The 21,937-nt window shown below is 38.7% G+C and overlaps 1 protein-coding gene across 1 annotated transcript in view; it reads left to right on the top strand.

Annotated features, from left to right (window-relative positions):
* The window catches only part of scara5 (scavenger receptor class A, member 5 (putative)), a 100,836-nt gene that overhangs the window by 64,124 nt on the left and 14,775 nt on the right, over positions 1–21,937 (top strand). The window contains exons 9-10 of the mRNA XM_050059033.1: positions 3,122–3,229; positions 10,081–10,146. Of these exons, the coding sequence (XP_049914990.1) occupies positions 3,122–3,229; positions 10,081–10,146 (174 nt within the window). The remainder of the gene's footprint in view (positions 1–3,121; positions 3,230–10,080; positions 10,147–21,937) is intronic.

The raw sequence follows: 21,937 nt of genomic DNA on the forward strand, positions 1-21,937 counted from the left end.
CACATTCCCTGGCCGATGAATTGCAGCTCTCACATGACATTTCCAAGAAGCATTATCTTCCTGCTGAAAGGAAACCCCCCCACCACTGCTATAGTTCCAGGAAAAAGTGAATATAGGAGAATTTCTAACTGTAGGGAAGGAGGAGAAAAGTTTGTTTAATAATAAGCATGAAAACATAGCAGACTGAATGGAAACCCCCCAGGACCGAAACAAAACTCCCCCCAACATCCATTAAGCCATTGTCTCTAGTGAAAGCAGTCACCTCTTAGGGATGGGGACTTTTGATCAAAAGTCTCAAAGGTGGTGGTAATCAGTGTCCTGTAGGGTTCAGTGATTATGGGCTCAAGATAAATGCCAGACTAAATTTTGACATTGTGCATTTTTTCCCAAACCACTAGTATATTAAATTTGCACTTTTCATATGTTTAATCAATCAATCAATCAAACTTTATTTGTATAGCACTTTTCATACATTAAAAGCAGCACAAAGTGCTTCACAGAATAAAAAACAAACAAAAATACTACATACAACATACAATACTACATACATAATGTGCACTTCCCAAATGTAAAATTTGCACTTTTCATATATGACATTTGTAAGTTTCATAAGATAAATGTGCGTGTTTCTTCTGCTGAATTTGGACCTTTCATATGTTAAATTTGCATGTTTCATATATAAAAAATTTTACGTTTCATATGTAAAATTTGCACTTTTCATATGTTAAATTAACACATTTCACATGTTGAATTTCTGTGTTTCATACATAATGGATATGTTGAAATTTTACATTTCTTTTGTTTCAGTTCTCAATTTTATGTTGACAATGTTGTGTCTAACGTGTGGTTAGGTTTAGGCACAAAACCCACTTAGTGTCAGGGTTAGGATAAGATCATGTTTTGGCTTTTAATACTTGGTTTTGTTGCCACAAACGTGGCTGGACCTGATTAGACTTCGTACAACATGGGTGCAGCCCAGGGGGGTCTCTGCTATAAGGGACTGGGTGGACCTGTGAGGATCTCTATAGTTAATTATTTTATGCAGTTACTTACATACAACACTAACTAGTCAGTTTTTAAAAATCCTTTCTGGACTCGTAGAACCATCTCGTTAGACCGTCCTGTAGAACACAAAGAACACCTTTGTACTCCCTCCAGAATAGGATTGATCATATTTTCTGAGTGGATTTTTTTGAGGAGGGTGTTATTGACCCTTTACAGCAGAGACACCGAAAACCATAGAAAACATGACATCATCCATCATCAGTTTATTTTGTGCCTCTGTCTTTAATGCGTTCAGTGTAATTATTTCACTCAGATCACTGAGTAGTCACAACAGTGTAATCAGAGCATGTCGGAGTACAGCGACATTTGACAAAGATTGTGCTTCACTTTTCAACGGTGCAATCAATAACTCATTACTACATTAATTTTGAGACATTTGAGAGTGCTTACTGTAAACAGAAGCTCTTATTGTTTGCCACAGAGTTGGAAATCTGAACTGGATTGTTCTATGGAACAAAACAAAGTATAGTACTATTCTTCCAGCGTCAGCAAGCATTCAGAGATTTGAAGTGTTGGCAGATGGTGGAAGATGAAAGATCAACAGTAACATCACTTCCAACATCTTTGTATCTCCTATAAATGATACCAGGGCAGGCGAGGAGAGGTCAAGTCCTCATACGATAACGATTTTTCTACATTATTTACTTTTTGTTTGTTGTTTTATTTAGAGGTTGCTATGGTCTGGGCTTGTAGTGACTTGCTATTAAAAGTTCACCTGCATCAGTTATTAATGAATGTTAAGACAGAGTCTTATATTGATTTCTGATTGGCACCATGGCATCTCCCATAATTCATGGACTGGATTTGATTGAATGTTTCCACTTCAAATGTTGGTTAGAAGGAGTTTAGAAAATTGTTTATTTAGTGAAACCAATCAGAACCAACCCCGGCTGTTATTCTACCACTGCCAGGAAACAAAGCTGGATTTGAAAATACATTGATTTTATCTTTAACCTCTTAAAGTCTAATTCTGACAATGTCTGCACTGAACATTATTGATCAGAGAGAACCCTTTAAGGTTGTATATATGCGATGTTTTCAGCATTTATATAGCAGCAAACAACTATTTGCCATGTAAGGATATAGCGGAGTAAAGGCGTCCTGAGCAGTGAATAAAGTCCCACTCCCTCTACATGTTTTGTAATCCGAGTTTCTCTGTTCGATGTTTTGGTAGCTGGTCCAGTCACAAGCATGTTAGTGCATGCGGGTCCCTCCCTTTGAAAGAGAATCAGAAATTAGAAATCAAAATCAGAAACTATTGGCCCTCCTTGTGTTTATAAAGAGTGAGTGAAAGTGAGATGGCAGAGTTCAGTTTAAAGAGTTCAGCTGAAGCAACATGATCTCATCCCCTTCTCATCCCATACATTTTGCCACTTGGGCAGAAGCCTCATGTGTTACTAAAATGACACGGGGGCATCCTTTGGCATTGTATCTTCACACAGAAGGGGTCAGCATTAGGCAACAAAACTTTTTGGTTTTTGTTAAGAAAAGACCATCCGGCTGAGTAGCACAAATGCAAATGACGTTGATCTTTGTTGGTTTGGAACACCGGTCCCCTGGGTACATGGAATAATCTGCAAAAGACCATAAACTTGGACACTCTGCCACCTTTACGTCCATATAAATACCTTATTTCTGATTTTGTTTAATTGAGTGTAAATGCTTTTAACTATACAGCTACACCTTAGCATATTTATCACCCTGTATTTCTACTTTTAGTGATCATTTATTGCTATTGTTGTTTGTTGTTTTGTAGGATTTCATCTCTGTTTTAATTGATATGCATGATGGTTCTTTGTTTGCTTATTGATTGTCCTTAATGTCTTTGTTCATGCTTGGCATCATTGAAAATGAGGGTCTCCCTCAATTGATTTCCCGAGTCTTAAATAAAGGTTTAAATGAATGAAAAATACCCATGGGAACGTAGTCTAGAGTGCAGACTCTATTTTTTCATCTCTTGTATGATTTCTTGTCCAGCACCTTATCGTCTGGATGTGCTTGTCTAAGCCTTTTATACATCACATGTTGAAATGAAGGTTGTGTGTTTGTGTTTCAGGGTTTACAGGAGAAAAAGGGAACCAGGGCAGTCGAGGAGTTAAAGGGTCTGTCGGGCTCGACGGTTTACAGGGACAAAAAGGAGACATTGGACCCCCTGGTCCTAGAGGTATGTCTTTAGCTTGATTTTATATGGTCATCACCATAACTTTTCAGGAAAGTTCATCCTGAGTACATAATGAAGCACAAGAACATACAGCACAGATTAATTATTATAATGAAAGAATAATATGATAATCAAAATGTTGTGGACTATATTGGGCAACAGTAGTAGTCACATTAAAGTGAGTCACTTACTCACTTACTGAACATTTCGTCACTCACAAATCAGTCAAATAGAGCCTGTTATTCAGCAGTCTTGCACAACTCACATCTGAGTCTTGTCAACACATTCACAGCTCAAATCTTTTCAGACAGCTGCAAGAGATGTTGATTTGTTTTTTTTGCCATTGTAAAAAATCTTCTTAGCAGGATTTTTTCAGCACAAAATCTGTCCAACATTGTCCATCACTACTTGTTTTCTTTTTATGGAAGCCATTATTGCTTAATTAGCCATATCTTTGTTTATTTATTCAAAAGAAACAGCTGTCAATGCCAATCAAATCAGTTGTCTTAAATGAGTCCATGTGTGAAATATTTTACCATATGTAATAATTAAAAAAATAAAAAGCTGTAAAACAATAAATACAATTTTATGAGCATCATAAATACTTCAAAATGACGTCTAATGAGAAAAAATTGACTAAACTGCAGCCTTTAATTGTATAAACAGACAAACATTTCAACACTGCTGTGGACAAAGACTACAGTATACTAGCATTAAAAGTATCCATGTAGACAGTTTTCATGTATGATTTAATAAACAGAATTGTTAGAATCACATCGTCGATAATTCACAGTCAGTGGAGGAAGGAATTCAAAGAAGAGCTGATGATCATTTTCCCAACATATTTTAAGGAATCATATATGCTTTTGCAGAGAGCCCAATGCCTCTTTGAGAGATTAAGTAGGAAAATAATTCTACTATATGATGCAAAAATCCATAATGAGCCATTAATAGTTTCAAAACAGCTGAATATACAATTATACATAGCAAGAGAGCGTGGGGAAATTCTTCGGCATTCTGTATTCCCAGTACTTTTCCATTGCACATTATAAATATATATATTTTTGACTTGAGTGTTCAGATTTTCCAAGTCGACATGAGAATAAAATGCCAACTTTGAATTAAAAAAGATTTTGTGCACACAATAATTTGATGACCTGAAGGGCTACAATTTATGTCTCTCTCCCTGCTGTTCCTTCCATCCACTCATCCACTCATTTATCCTTTTATCCACACCAGTCTATATCTGCATAAACCCCCAGGGTGCTGATGTTTCCACTCAACAACTGGACAGTGCCAACGATAACAAAATCACATTCAGACACAGACACAGTGCTGCTGGGGAAAACATAGGCATGACAAATATGATAAGGCACTGTAGTGTTTTTTCATGTCATTGTGTATGTGCGTATATATAGTATGTGTGTGTTTAGCCAACAGCTGTTGCAGATCAGAGTTGAATTTGGCTGATCTGTCCAGTGTTGGAGTCCCACAGTCTCTTTGTTGGCCAGTAGCTCTCAAAACCTTGGAGCAGGCTGATCTGTGTGAAGACGCTTTATTGTTATGGCTCAACACTCTGCACCAGACTCCACTCTAGTTTGGTGTATTTGTATGTAGATAGATGTGCCTTTTGTTGCTTTCATTTTTCTGCCCTTACTATGTGTGTAGTAAAGTCCTGTGTTTGTTTGACCCCTCCACCACCCCAACCTGCTATGTTATGCAGAGTTTTGATCTCTATACTACTTGCTTCTTTACTCTTTTACTTGATATGAATTGTGGTGCAATACTTTTCAAAGTTATATATAGGATCAGTGCGTGAGAGCAATCTGAAAAATTGAAATGAAGTAGAAATAAAACATTACATAAAATGGAAATACTCAAGTAAAGTACAAGTATCTCAAAATTGTACTCAAGCACAGTACTTGAGTACTTAGTTATATTCCACCGCTGTGAAACAGTGAAAATAGTAAAAACAAGAACACAAGAACAGATTAACCTTAAAGACTGTGAAGAAGTGCAAGAAGTGTTTGTTAGCTCTTTTTTTTTTTTTTTTGGAGAAAAAATAATCTTTTAAGCGAACAATTCTTAGTTATCAGCAGCCTGTTCCAACACTTTGCAAACACTACTTAAACACAGATCTCAGATGTTGAAAACAACATTTTTCACTAATGACTGCAGCTTGTATTTATTATGATCAGTGAAATTATAATTTTGAAAAAATAAGCGAGAGGAAATAGTCTTTTGCTACAAATCATAGCTTGCATGTTGTAATTTGTTGTAACAGGCCTCTGATTTGTTTGAAGTAAACAGAAGAAAACATGGAAAATTAACTGAACAACCCCCAAAAAAAGTGTCACCCACAAAAAAAAAAAAAAAAGCTCTGGTACTGGGACATTGTTTGATTAACAAGTTAATTATGTAAAGAATTCAAAACATCGCACAAATGAGTGTTTTTCAGGAACATTGCAGACAAAATGAAGAAAACAAGGATCCTCGGGGATGTTTGGCCATCTACACTCTGGCAGTTTACAACAATGTCTGTCTGTGCTTCCACCCATCTGGGGTCTGGTTGTGGGTTCAACAAACCAGCGAAGGGTGAAGAGTTTGTAGACTCTCTGGTGTGAGCGGGGCCTCAGAGGGAGGCAGTTGCTCAGCTGTGGATACTGAGAGCTTGTTAAAACAGCACTCTTTTTATAGACGAATGGTTGGTAGACTGAGCAGGGAGTGCATTAGGTGTTGGCTTTTTCTATGAAGCACCACAGATCAGCCGAGTCGAACAAGCTGTGTTTGCTGATTTCATGATGTTTAAAGCTAGATAAATGATTTTCTTGGCCACTTGGGGGGAGACAAACTCCATAACAGGCTGACAGACATTTTAAGTGATTATGGCTAACGTAGGGATGAGCTAAGAGATAGGAGAGACTTTATTGTCATTCATCTTGTGTAGTACAAAACAAGATACAAGACAAAGTACAAGTGCAATGACAAACATAGTAGTGCAATAATAGAAAAATATAAATACAAGTTAGCAATTTTTAAGTCCCTGAGATATTTGAGTAGCTTTTGTTTGTGTTGTAAAGTCCAAATAGTAAGCCATGGTCCAATGAAGTAAGTTTGCAAACAATTGTATGCATCCATCCAGTCAGCATTAGCATTCATTTGGAGACATGTTTTTACATAGCTAATGACTATTAGTCCAGTATTCACTGTGTTATAGCTCTGTTTTGGTCTCCACCACCTCCTCAGAAAAATCATCTGGGTCTTAGCTGCTAACTGCTCCACTGCATTCACCATTTGCTAACTTTGTTTAGTGTACAGTGAGCTTATTAGATCTTTATTTTAACAGCTGCTGCTGGAAATGAAACTTATTAGAGTGAGACAGAATAATTATTAGTTATTTTTGTAGCTGTAAAACCAAAACAACAGGCTAAAAAATCCACTGACAGTTCATTTTAGAGTCATTTCCTGTATCTGTGTCACATGGGTCTCACCACTCCCCCGCTCCTGTAGGAGACCAGCAGCAGGTCCTAAGTCTCCTCACTACAATGGGAGAAATGAACGTCAGAGCAGATTATGACCAATTCTTTTGCCCCGTAGTCACCAAAGTAAATATTGGACCCATTTTTCACACGCTGAAACCATTCTGAAAATTCTGACACTGACTTTCTTCAGACAGACAAATCACTTTGTTCAAGACATGTCTCTGTCTCAGCAACATACTTGCAAGATCTGGCAACAACTGATATGATCTTGTTTTTGACTGATATCAGACACAATTAAGGAGCAGCCATTAAATCTGTGTATTTGTACATTGTGTGGTATTGTTTTGAATCTGCTTTTATCCATCCACACAATGTCTACAACACTTCAAAATGAGGTGGTGGGATGCGAGGGAGAGACGACCACGCTTATTAAGAGACAGGAAGTGTATACCATTTCATACCATAGTGCATCATCTTTTTTTATAGAGCATCTTTGGTAGAGCTGCAGAGTTACGTGATTGTCGCTGATGGCCCTAGATGAAAAGTCAGGAGATCCCCAAAGTCGTTAGGATTCATCTTCTGGGCACCAAGAATGTCTCTGCAAAACGTCATGGCAATGTATCCTGTAGTTGTTGACATATTTCAGTCGAAACAAAACTGGTGGCTCGACAGACCGACTTTTGCAGCTTTACCCCCGCTAACGTGGCTAAAACTGTTAATTAGTGAAGCTTTAAGTGCTTAAACTTCACACATTTACGAGTTACTGTCATTCAGGACCACCAGTGTGCAACATTACTTGTTGCAACTCTGTTGTCCCGTGTGGTGCAGCAGTAGCTTACCAGTGTGTTTGTTTTTTATCCTGTAGTGTTATTTAGTTGTTAAGGATGTGGTCGAAATGGAGGTGACGCTGACAGCTTAGGCCTGTCACAAGCAGGGCGTGGTGTTTGCTACACTACCCAGACATGGACACACACATTCTGTAACACATAGTAGTTGGGACAGAGTGCCACCTCGGCTGGCAGCTGCTCCTGTGGTCTCGGATATGAAAAAAAAGAGTCAAATTAAAGGTGGGATAAATGCCGACTTGAAGCTGATCCTCTTATAGCTTCATGGCAAAAACAGACGTGTGGTTTCAGACCTCATGGCTGAAAATTAGCAACAAATGGCACTGAAACAGACTCTCTCTCCTGCTTTGGAGGTTATTCCCCCGAGGTTGGAATAGAATCATATTTTGAAATGAAAACAAATGAGAAACAGTCGTATCCAAGCTGCTGATTGGTGGGAGGTGTCGTGCGTAAACGTACCCTAATTTCGCAGAAACCACAAATGAGAGGACTTTTACTCACATTGATTGTGCGGTTTTTCGGCATGCAAACATTTAAAGACACTCCAAGAAGTTACCTTGACACTGGTACCTTTATTTAAGTCCAGAAAATAATCTTTTTTCAATACTCCTGTCTTCTCTCTTTCTGCTTCCTCTCTTTCGACCTCATTCACCTCCACTCCACTGCAGAAAAAACAACATCTAACCAAAAACTTTCAGAGGTAAATTAAGTACCGGACACAGGGAAGGTATCCTCTGATTTTTTACACTTTATATCACAAGGCAAGATTACAGGGCAGATTATTTTATAGACTTTTGCTAAAAATATATAAAGGAGTACAAAGGAGAGGAAGTGGGTGTGAGGTAGAGGAAAGGTTTTGAAGTGTAACCCCTGTCGAGGGCTGAGCTGCTTCTGTGTGTTATTTCACATTTTTGCCCCGGTGTGTGCTACATTGTGGTTGTTACCGTGGACTGTACATATTGGGATAAGTTTGGGTTGTGAATGTCAGGTACAGTTAATGAATAGGTCGACCATTGTTGGTCTTTAATTAAAAACAGGATATTATTAGTGTAATCAAGTGGTGTTATAGAGACTTTTTATACTTCTGTAAAAAAAAATCTGATGGGAAAACACTGTAGAAGTCACATTTTGGTCATGTTTTGTTTTTTAACTCCAATACTTCAGGAGAAGATATACTTTAGTAATCCCCGAGGGTGTCATATACACACATGCACAAACAGGACCTATACATGCATTAAATGGAGAGATGTCAGAGCCAAGGGGGCTGCCCATGGACAGGCGCCCCAGGCAGTTGGGGTTCAGTGCTTTGCTCAGGGTCAACTCGGCAGTTCCCAGGAGGCAAGCTGGCACCTCTCCAGCTACCAGTCCACACACCAGCTACGCTACGGTTCCCAACCCAAGTCCCTGTGGACTGAGCCACTGCTGCACAATGCTGATATACAGTCCTTTTAAGTTACTATAAGTGTGTTCTTAGAAGAATATCTCACCTGCAAAGTGATCATTTGTGTATCACTCACTGCCTGTTACCTTGAGTTTGTGAGGAAACCATTGTTTTCACGCAGGCCTGCAGTGAATGAAAAATCCAAAAAAGGCAAACATTCTTGATTAATTAAAAAGTAACTTGCATTTGCATTTAACAACAGCAAAACTATATCAAAACATCCATTTACAACCCATGCACTATAATCCAAGGCTCATTTATCCAGTTGTATGCTCAGTACTTGACAAACACATGCATTTTTGCTCAAACATTTTTATTTAAAACACTTGTGCATTGACATCTCACAGGCCCTGAGTGTGAGTGAGCATGCGTGTGTGTATGAGCTCCACTTGGGTAAAGGCTGGGCATGAGACTGTTTGTACTGATGTGTTTTAAAATGTAATGTTTTAGCAAAATGCCTGTGTTTGGGAGGTACTGAGCATACGACTGAATAAAAGAGACTTGGATTATACTGCATGAGTTGTGTAAGAGTGTGTAAAAAGATGTTTTGATACAGTTGTTTTTTTTATAAAACAAGGTCTCCATTTACTTCAATTCATCAAGAATTTTCTAAGATTGTTTGTAAATGAAATGGTAAATGGACTGCACTTGTATAGCGCTTTTTGAGTCTTCGACCACTTAAAGCGCTTTAACACTACGAGTCAAATTCACCTATAGCCGAGGCTACCATAAATGGTGCCACCTCCTACTCGGTAACCATTCACCCAAACTAACACACCAATGGAACAGCCATCAGGAACAATTTGGGGTTCAGTATCTTGCTCAGGGATACTTCAACATGCAGACTTGAGGGAGGGGCCGAACCTACTCTACCTCCTGAGACACAGCCGCCCCGTAATTCTAATATTATTATTGGAATTCAAACCCACAATCCATTGCTCTAAAGGCACTGTCACTATCGACTAGACCATTTAGCTGCCAGCTGTTCAACGCAGAAAGATTGAGAGTGATATTTCAGTTCACATTTTATTTCTGCTCCTATAAAGTCTGTATGATTTTCAGTGTGTTTTTCTGGTTTGTCCTCAGGTGACAGAGGAGAAAGAGGGTTCAAGGGGGAGAAGGGTGACCGAGGAGACCGTGGAGAGAAAACAGGTAAGTGCTGATACATTGATTAACAGTACAAAGGCACAATTAACAGGCACGCTATTGTAAATCACCCTACATACACCGGTAGCCTACACTGCTAAATGACACTAAATGCTAACGTCAGCAAAACATGTAATCTTGATGTTGATGCCATTAGTTTCTGCTTGATTTCGCATCATGTTCCTGCTCAAACATGTCTGGAAGCTTTTATTGGTGATTTTTCACAGTAGAAAGTGCCACTATAATTCGTTACAGTCAGTTCCCTGCTGCAGAGACATCAAGATACGGAAGACTTTGAAATGCTGACAAATCAATGCAGGTAGATTCATGCAAGTATGAATCTGGAAATCAATCAATTGTTTATTTGTCACAAGAAATTATACAAGGTACAACTCCAGTGAAATGTGATCCTATCAGCTTCTTTACCTCGTGCTCTGTAATTTAGTCCTTTTTGAGTCTTCTTACATTGTCGGCTGCTGCTTTTTAACTGTCCATGTTTCCGGATGGTTCTGGTAATCCATGGTTTCTGGTTGTGGGATGATTTAACTGTCCACACATCCCGCCTCCAACAAGATGGCTGCATGGTCGCTCCTCCCGTACACGGGCAGCATCGCACTGCAGCTGCATGAATGGTGTATAGCAGTGATCCACAGCAGGAACAGGACATCACCTCACTTTCTCACCATCAAACCTGTTCTGATTCACTGTTAAGCACTGGGCTTCTCTCCTTTTCTCCCAGAGTCCTCTGCTCTGTCAGATCAGCATATAGATTAAGAGACACCTGATCAAATAGTCCTGTCCAGGATTTTGCGAAGTTTCAATGAATCAAAGGATATTACAATTCCTGATATCCCGTGGGAAACTGATGCAGCACAGAGGTCGTCCAGTTTATTTTTAGCACCTGTATAATGGCTAGCAGGATGCTAGTTCAGCTGTGCCCATTCTTCTCCATCTTTTCCTTGATGTTTACATTTTAAAACCTCAACCTGGCTAGCAGCTATAGCTAGCAAAATTTGGCAGGAGGAGAGTTTACAGACTGGTGAGTTGATTACCTCATCCTGATGAGTGACTCACAGCCACAACCCACCAGCATCTAAAGCCAAAAGCACCACCAATACTTGCACAGTAGACATAAGAGTATAAACTTAGCAGAAATTTAGCAGAGCTGACAGAGAGACAACTGGAAACGTCTGCACCTCCGTCATCGAACAAAAATGGAACGACGTAGGAACGAATAATAGGTCCCCTTTATTATGATGTAATTCACCAAGTATTACGCCAGTTTTGTTCTAATACAACATTAATGTATTTGTCATTATACAACACAGGGTTGCACACTGACATGTTCAGTTGTGGCTCCTTCACACTATGCAAACATAGAACATATATACAAATATTTAAATTACAATTGAATAAATTAAAAGTTCATTTTGCTGTCACTACTCTTTGATTCTAATATACAGTATGCTGTTGACTGCTTAATAACAACAAAACATTGCAAAGCTGGAAAGAATTTTTTACTATCCAATCCCCCAAAATAATAACATCCTGTGAGGAATCCCAAGCCTCTCTTTTGGTTGAGAGATTTCATTAATGTTCTGCTTCGAGCTTGACCACACATGCACACAGGCAGACCAGTGCAGAGTCAGTTGATCCAGTGTGGTCTGACAGTGAAGTGGTCTGCTAAAAGATTCAACAGTGAAATTAAGTGTTTTATAGACTTCATGCGGAAAATCATGTTGAAACAACTCATGTTACAGTAATATTCCCACTAATTAGTCTGGTAATAAACTCCTGCTTCAGTTCCAGTGACGCTGTTTTATATTTTTCCCATCCTATCATCTTCTCCCACTAAACCATATTTAAAAGTTTTTGTTCTCATCCTGCTTTGATAAACTGTAATTCAGAGACATTAACAGAAATTTAATTTGAAAAATACTTTGGAGTAATAAAGCTGCAAAGATTTTGAGGAGTTTGCTCCAGTTTTCAGACTGTTTCCAATTTTCCATGGGAACTGGATGACCCTGTAATAATCACACTCATTTCCAAGATTAATTTCATTTGTCTTATCAAAGCCCCACTGGGCAACACTCACATGTATGTTCCTTCTAAAACCAAATTATGACACTTTATTAGAAACTGTATTTTGTTGCAACAGAAATCAGAGATATGACAGAATACTGCAAAGAAAGATGGAAAACAAACCATAAGTGTATTAAATATTTGTCATATATAAGATGATTAGATCATAATTACACACTAAGACAGGGTTATTCGATTACAAATTCAACTGGGCTGGATTTTAAAACCAGAAAATGTGGATGGGCCACATTTATTTATATATATTTGACATGCACGCACTCAGGAAAAGGCAAGGACACATGCCAGTTAACCTAAAGCAAAGTCTGTTCAGAACGCAGAGTCTTGCAACTGTGACTCAGTGTGAACGATCACTCCCATCTGAAGCTTGCTCAGGTATGTGCATGCACGCCACCACCAGAGAGGTCCACCTTACCAGTCGCAGACTTTATTACACAGATATTGTCAACTGATTGTATTTAAAGTCTACTCATTTGAGAAGAAATCCCAAACTTAAATAACTTAAATTTTGCAAAAAAAAAAAAGTGAGAATGCTAAATACACAAGCACAATCAAATTAACAGTATAGTCAAAATAAATAGTCTGTTAAACTGTAGTTGCACTGTAGTAAATTGCATTCCTGTCACAGCAAAGAAACACTGCTGTAATAAAAGCACATACATCAGTGCATATGATCCGTAGTATATAAGAACAAATTTATGAGCTGATGACTTTATGGGCCTCATATATCTCTGCCACACCCGATGTCCTGTGCAAAGAGCTGTGGGAAGTTTAAAGGATCAGTAGATCTGCTTTTCTTTTCAGCGTAATCTCACGGTTTCCAACACACGATGAGGGACCACATGACCTAGTGTACATCAAAAGGACTTGAAAACCATTATGCATGTGTACATGTCCCGTGAGGGTAAGCCGAAACCTCTTACAAAACCATCAATCTGGGTTCAGGTAGAAAGAAAGAAACAATAATGACCCCCAAAACCGCAGACATTTATTTTTTTGTGCTACAAATGTTATTCTTCCTTTGTTACATCAGTTTGGTGGTTCTCCTTGTGATGAGCGATGTGAGGGTGGTGCACATCAAATAGACTTCAGCCCTCGAGCATCTGAAGGCTGTTTCTGACCGTTAAAGAACCGTCAAAGATCGGTTCTTTCCTCACATCATTTACAAGACACGGATCTTTGAGGTTTCAGAGAAAGAGGGGCAAACTGAGACCACATGCTGCAGGCTGTCAGAAATATCTAATCACAGCGTTGTGCAGTTTTCTTGTCACAAACCTCACACGGCTGACTTATCGTTTGTTGCATGACTCGGATCTTTTTACGCTTCAAAGCATACAGTGCATACCTGCATGATCACTTACCAGAAGGAGCACCAGTGTGACCCAAGACCCATAGAAGTTTTGTCTGTGGGAAAAATTCGTCCACACATGTTGGGGGTTAACACAAAATTAGTCTGCCGTACGGGATGTTATGTCACTGAGAGGATCAGAGTCTTGAGCTCTTTTGAAAGCTTCAGCAACACAAAGGGGAATATTTCTGGGTAAAAGAGCAAATGGACCCCAGATTGAAATCATTTTTGAGATTGAGAGAGACTGAACAATTTCCCTCTATTTAATCTGGATTGATGTTCTTTTAATTGACTATGAAGTCTCTTTAATCACCAGAAACACAGAAGTCAAAGGAAAGTAAAAAACAAAATTCTAAAACAACAACAAAAAAAAATCTAAATAACGCTTATTAACTTCCACATGACCTGACGAAAACATTGCTTCATCCATCCGTACCTTATAGGTCGCTGTCTCTGCATATGTATTTCTCTTCTTTAACGTGCAGTGCTCCTGGGGTTTAATGTTTCCTCTCTGTGTATATGAAACCACAGTAACAGTTTACATACCTTATAAACTGTTAAGCTACATACTGGCTGCATGGTGTTTAGTCTTCAAATCAGTAACAATTAAACATCCACTAAACCTTCCTCCCTGACTTACTGTTGCTATTACACCTGCCAGGCTTTTCGTTCTTGTGTTGCACATATAAAGTTTCCGAAGGGAGTCTGGCAAGATGGCAGCATGAAAAGACGTGTTATATCAAACTCTCTGCAGCAAACTTCTGAGTTTTCAGTACATTGACTCAAATTGTTTTTCCATGAATCCAAAGGCTACGTACATACAGTACATATGTCTGTCCGTCCATCCCATTCTTGTGAACATGCCATCTCAAGAACGCCTTGACAGAATTTCTTCAAAATTTGGCACAAACATTCACTCAGACTTAGCTAACTGGATTTTGGTGGTCAAAGGTCACTTTGACATCACAAATTAGGTTTTTGACCATCACTCAAGAATTAATACAGTGATTATGACAAAAGTTTTAAACAAATGTCTGATTGGATAAAATGATGAAGTGATGACATTTGATATCCACAAGGTACAAAGGTCACCTTCAACAAAGGTCAACATTATAATGTTCTGCAAACACAGTTTTCCAGCCATTATTCAGTGTCATATCTCAGGAACAGAAGGGGAGACATTTGGTTGGATACTGAATTGGTGACACTAATCTTGGTGTCCATTGTGAAACTGTGCTGATTGTAAAGATCTTCTGTGCTGGCAGGTTGAACATTTGTGTGAAACATCTATGTTTTCGAATTTGTAGCTTCTTTGCAGCAACATCCATATTTGAAGCATTGCCTACTGTCATGGCTAGGTATTAGTCTGGGCAGACATAGATGTTATCTGCAACTTGACTGGTTTGCAGAGGTATAAAACTGTAAGGGGTTAATTCTAGTCCTGTGTAAAATCCTTATATGAATTGTAACTCCCCTTGATGTTGTCTGTGGGCTGCAGCACAACAACAATAAATACAACTAAAGTAGAGCAATAAAGAAACTGCTTAACTACATAGCCTGCTTACCTACACAGGGTAGAAGCCCATATATAAAAGAAAATGGACCAAATTAACAAAACCTGCAATTAATCTGCAGATGCTCAGGTTTAAAGAGAGACCAAAATTTTCAATGGATGTCAGTTTTTGAGCCACGACAAAAGCCAAAATTTGGCCTGCAACAGAGGGTAAGGCTTGTTGTTTTAGCCAAGGTTATTCCTGGAAAACTCAAGGTCCCTACCAGCTGGTTAAGAGAAGGCACGAGTCTGCAGTTTGTGACGGTATAAAACAGTCAGTAGAAGGAACTGTGCATCTACTCATGGACGAGAGGCTTGTGTATGTAGAAACATGAGATATAAACATGTCCTCTTCAGCTGAGCTATAACATTAGCTTGTTCAGTGGTGCTAGGTGAGCTAGCAGTAGATGCACGCTTCCTTCTGTGCTGTGATACAGATAGCAGGTGTAGTTTAGTACATGAAACTGCTCACAACAAGGTCTGTGGATTTTCCTGAGTAACCAGGTCACGATTTCTGGAAAGAGACATTGCACTTTTGTGCTTAGAGCACCACTAGCTGAGTGTCATTTAGTTCCATTATATTGGAGAGAAGGCAGACATCTTTGCAACTCACACCGAAAACATCTAGATTGATAAATAGTACTACAGGTAAGAGGAGTGAACTGTCCTTTTACGCTACTTAGCTGGATATGCTAAAGATGGTGGCTTATATGTTAGAGCAGATAAACACACTAAAATCCACTATGAATGTTGTGAATCTCTCAGTGACGGACTCAGGATGTTTGAAGGGCAGGGGCGAAAAGGAAAAAAGGGCACCTACTGCATGACATGGGGCCCATTGGTGCGCAAGAAGCTAGTATGTTATGTATGGCGAAATAGTCTTCGTCCTTGATTCTTGATTAAGATTATATAGACAATCCAGGCTAAAAGTATGTTTAAAATGTTTATTTTATAAACTAAAGAAAAGAAAATATTTTACACAAAGGAAAACTGAAATTCAATAGGGCACATCCTCTGGTTTTTGTTAATCAAGAGGCCAAGCAGCCAAAAGGGCTAAATTGTATTTTGATTTTTGGGCTAAAGGCATGAAATATGTTCAACAAAGCTCTGAGGCTAGAGATCAACAATTTGCCTAATATAATTCCAGAAAGACATTTTCCCATGTGTATCTTCATAAACTGTAACTTGTAACAAAATACCTACTTTTTCATTTTAGGGGCATGTTGTGTAATTCTTACTTGACAGTTGACATATTACAAAAGAGATTGGAAGTGATGCACACACACATACACACAGCTCTTACCTCCAGAGCTGACAGTTTGATCTCAAGGGTTCGACTTTTAGTGTTGTGGGTTTAACGTTTGACAGGCTGTTTTTACAGTGGACCTGTGCAGCTACAGGGATCCAAAAATAAATGATTTCATCTTAAGACTCATGAAAAATACACCATGTTATGATTTTTATGTGAAGCCAAGCTAAAAGCTCTACTTGGTGTCCTCCAAGGTCAATACTGAGGAACAGAATCAGTGATTAATCAATATATTTACTTTCTCCTCTTCAGTTCTCACGTGTGGTAAAATCCCCCTACAGTATGTATTCTGGTTTTTTTTTATTTATGTTCATTTCTCATTTGCTAAATCCAATTATCTGTTAGCTGGAAATGAACAATCCAGATCCCCCACCATGAAGTTTAATCTAATTTTATTCATTTCTAATTTCATACACACACAGTTAAACAAACACACATGCACAAATGCTCATGCTGAGAACACTTAAAAACAGTGAGGTGAGTCAGGTTTTTATTTTACAGTTTTATCTGCAGGATCAGACCCACTTTAACCCTTTCATTGTCTCCTATATGAGGTTAATTTTAGTGAGCTTTAGAGGTGTTAGTGGGCAGTTTTTGTCCCTATTGGACTCAGCCAGGCTACTTTTTTCCCTCTACTTCCAATTTTATGCTACACTAAGCCAATTTTGGCAACAGTAACAAACTAAGACACTGTTAATTAGGAAGTACTTGGTTGAAGACATTGGGACATTATTATCGTCTGGTATGAGGACATTGGAGGACATTGGGACTTTATTATCATTGACAATGTTTACTTTTTTATACTTATCAGGTCCTAAAAATGCATACCATACAAAAGTTCGGGTCTCAGGAGGATATTATGATATTGAGCCACCAACTGCTAAAATTGTATCCAGCTGTTACAAACTGACAGCAAACAATGTAGCACGGGACCTTGATATTAATTGTCAACTGTAGCACACTGGGGAACATGACTAGATGTCATTGTTGTAGCTACTGTACTATTTCATACCACCATCTCCACAACAAGCTAACTAGCTACCAAGGTCTGGTGAGCCTCCAACACAACAATACTTACCAGAGACTTTCAGCTCCCCTAGCTGCACCAGTTGGGACATTCTGATAGAAAACAACGCAATCATACTGATTTAGTCGCTGATGCCTGCTGGCGTTGCATCCAGTTAGGACACAGTGTTACATTGGTGGTATTAATCTTTTCATCAAATGCTCAGCAAGAAAGTAAATAAGTATATTTCCCAAGATGTCAAACTATTCCTTTAACACATCACAGAAGAATTCAGGTCAAAAGCACCCACTGACAAACATAATAGTCATCGCTTTTGTAATAACTTGTTAATCAGCTTCTCTGCTTTCAAAATAGATTAAAAAAAACACGGCATTTTCAAATTTCCCAAGTATCAAACTGGGGCCTTAAAACAAAACCAACAACAGCAAATCCCCCACACACATTTTTAAATGCTTTGGATTTCATTATTTCCTTTGACTTGGCTGAAAAGCAAATAAGGGGATTTCCAAAAATATTGAACTATTGCTTGAGAACTTAAAAACAAAAATCACATGAGAAGCACAAACTGATTTCAAAATTCACTCATATGGTCGCCAAATTTTGAGTGTGAATGTACAATGGCCAAGAAAATCAAATTAGAAGCAAACAAATTGTACTACACAGAGAGAAGAGTCAAAAGAAGAAAATACAAAAGAGACCAGAAGAGCAAACAATGTGAAAGACAATAACATCAGGGACTCGAGAACATTTTCGGGACAGATGGAGCTGGTTAACTGTTGTTCTGAAGCCACTCAGTCCTGTCCAGCCCAGACTCCTTCCTGCCTGCCTGCCAGATAAACATTAGTAATACGCGATCACTTCATGTTCTGGCCTTCTTCATATATTGACAGTCTGATGCCGTAGCTCCCCCCGGCCACTGAGGTTTGAACCACTTGGACGACCACCACCACTTGGAGCTCGCTCGTCTAGTTTCCCTGGGCAAAAACAGTCATTATGTGTCATGCACAGAATAAGGTACGAGACTTGTTATGAGATGTCAAGTTTTGTCCAAATTAGTGAGTTTATGGTGAAACGCTGTGTTGGCTGTCCAAGGTGAACATGAGAGCTGTCAGACTGTCAAGAGACAGGATAATTTAGAGACCAGGGTCCTTGACTTTTTGCATAATTACTTAAAGGAGTACTTGTTTTGATCTCTCTCATGTCTGGTATTGTGCAAAAGCTTCTTGACTCAGGAAAAGTCATTAACTGTGTAAACTTAAGGTTTTAACTATCATTCGAATTCAGCTTTTTTAGGTTTATTTTCCACCACAGGAATAACAGCTACATTTATGTCTTATATTCTGTTCCAAAAATGAAATTTGTGGTTTTGACATGTTGATATTTTCTGATATTTTAAGACATTTTGGAAACAAGGAGTGAATGACACCAGCAAATGTTTTCACCAAACAATGAGCTGTCCTTAGCTACTGTTGCTACGCCGGTTAAGCTTGCTGTTATCATAAAGCACATTTGCAGCTGATGAAGGCAGATTTAGAAAATTCACATTTTTTATAAGATAGTGTGTCCTTGAATTTGGCAGAATTTTGAAAATCTAGCGTGCAACCGTCTATTCTACTGTCTAAAGCATATGTATATTCCTAGGACCCTCTGTTTCCCAACCCAGTATGCTTTTAATATGACTCATCTCAACAACGTTTTACCTTAGATCAAATGCTTAGTTTATGTTTCACTAGGTCAGTATGTTGACATCAACCACCTACAGCTTGTAGCCTACTGATGTTATACTCCTTCAAACCTACACCTTTAAATTTGCAGGAACATAGTTTTCTTGACTTTGGACATTGATATCTCCACAGTGGCTGAATGGATTTCTACCATTCAAAGAGCATTTCAAACATCCGTCTCCCTTTGTTTTCTGCAATTTGAACAGCAAAGATAGTCCGAACCAGTCTCCTACAATGTTGGTTTGTATCAAGAGAGGTGAGCTCAAAACTCAACACACGGCTGAACTAGGACCTTGAGACCACAGAACCCTGGGAACAGGGACAATCCCAAAATAATGATTGTTGTTGGCAGATGTTATCAAATGTAGCTAGCTAGCTATTTAAGGACCAGTATGCACACAGTGAAGAAGTACAGTGGAAGTGTTGGCACTAACATACTGTAACTTGTAACCCCACAAAATAATGTCCAAGTTGGGACACTATGTAAAACATAAATAAAAACAATGTTATGTTAATGTTCAAACTGCTGAACTCATTTTGGTAAATTTTCAATTTTGAATTTGATGCTGCAACATGTTCCAAAAAAGTTGGGACAGGAGCAACAAAATACTTTGGGAAGTTGAATACTCAAAAAACACCTGTTGGAACATTCCACAGGTAAACAGGTAACAGATTAAAATGTCATCACTGGATATGAGAGGGGCGTCCTCAAAAGGCTCAGTAGCTCACAAGCAAGGATGGTTACTTGGTTAAACTGCGTGGGCAAATAGGCCAACAGTTGACATTTCTCAAAGCACAATTGCAAGGAATTTAGAGATTTCTCCAATCCATAATATCATCAAAAGATTCTGCATGTAAGAGGCAAGACTGAAAACCAACATTGAATGCCTGTGACCTTTGACCCCTCAGACTGCACTCAATTAAAAACAAACATCATTATATTGTCACGACCTGGCTCAAAGGTATGACAAAATATGGAGACCACACATGACTTTTTAAAGTAGGAAAAAAACAAATTTATTTAAATAAACTTAAATGTGTATGTCAGTTATCAGTAATGTCTGAATTGTGTGGTTGTGTGAATGTCTTTAGATGTAAGATAACAAAAACCTAAATAACCCAAGATCGAACAAACCAAGTAACTCAAAGAGGAGAGAGAGAATGAATGCTCAGGCCCCAATATAAATAGGTGAGCATTCACACCAAATCAGGTGTTAGCCATCTCTCCTAATGAGCCACTCCCCAGATCCCAGGCAACCAAACAAAAAGTAGGTCAGAGGCCAAGGAGCCGTCACAATATAAAGGATGTTACTACATGGGCTCTGGAACACTTTGGACCAACCATTATTGGTGAATACAGTTAATCGCTGCATCTACAAATCCAAGTTAAGACTCTACCATTCAAAGTGAAAGCCATATATCAACAACATCCAGAAACACTGCCGACTTCTCTGGATCTCAGCTCATCTGAGGCAGACTGACACAAAGTGGAAAAGTGTGCTGCGCACATTTCAGATTATTTTTGGAAATCATGGATGTCGTGGCCTCCAGGCTAAAGCAGAAAAGGACCATCCAGACTGTTCCCAGCTCAAAGTTCAAAGCTGGCATCTGTGATGATATGGAGTAATCTTAGTGCCCATGGCATCAAGGGTAACTTGCACATCTGTGCAGGCGCCATGAAAGCTGAAAGTTACATATGCTACCATCTAGACGACGTCCTTTCCAGGATCGTCCCTGCTTATTCCATCAACACAATGCCAAGCCACATTCTTCACGTGTTATAACAGTGTGGCTTCATAGTAAAGAGTGCAGGTATTAGACAGACCTCCCTGCAGTCCAGACCTGTCTCCTATTAAACATGTGTGGTGCATTATGAAGCACAAAATATGACAACGGAGACCCCGGACTATTGAGCAGCTGAAGTCGCATATTAAGCAAGAATGGGAAAGAAACCTCAACAATTAGTGTCCTCAGTTCCTAAATGCTTACTGGCTGTTGTTTAAAGAAAAGGTGATGTAACACAAAAGTAAACTAAATTAAGTTTATCAGTTTGAACATTAGATGTCTTGTCTTTGTACTGTATTCAATTGAAAATAGATTGAAAAAGGATTTATAAATCATTGCATTCTGTTTTCATTTATGTTTTTTGCACGGCGTCCCAACTTATTTGGAGTTTTTTGGGGTTGTAACACACTTTAGTGTTATTACTGTAGGTAGTAAGCTAGTTAGCCAGACATGCTAACATTTGCAGCAGTGGTCTAATTCATTCTTTACACTGTTGCTCTTGTATTTTTGGCTTTGGAAAGGTTAAAAATTGTGACACCATTTTTCAAACTCTTGAAATGATTGTTAGGAGGATAAGTTTAGTCAGCTGTAAATTGCATTCACTGAAATTTTAACCACATTGGCTCTAACCATAGAGGACAATGTGACTCTTTAATCTGAAAAAAATTAAAGGTTTCCAGACAATAGAACAAAAGTGATTGTCTCCAGTTTTGAGAAGCTACAGTGTCGTCCAACAGGCTACACTGTATACAGTGGTGTGAAAAAGTGTTTGCCCCCTTCCTGATTTCTTACTTTTCAAAGCTACATGGCCCTGTGTGAAAAAGTGTTTGCCCCCTAAACCTAATAACTGGTTGGGCCACCCTTAGCAGCAACTACTGCAATCAAGTATTTGCAATAACTTGCAATGAGTCTTTTACAACGCTGTGGAGGAATTTTGGCCCACTCATCTTTG

This window comes from Epinephelus moara, chromosome 12, assembly GCF_006386435.1.
Source record: "Epinephelus moara isolate mb chromosome 12, YSFRI_EMoa_1.0, whole genome shotgun sequence".
NCBI classification, from domain to species: Eukaryota; Metazoa; Chordata; class Actinopteri; order Perciformes; family Serranidae; genus Epinephelus; species Epinephelus moara.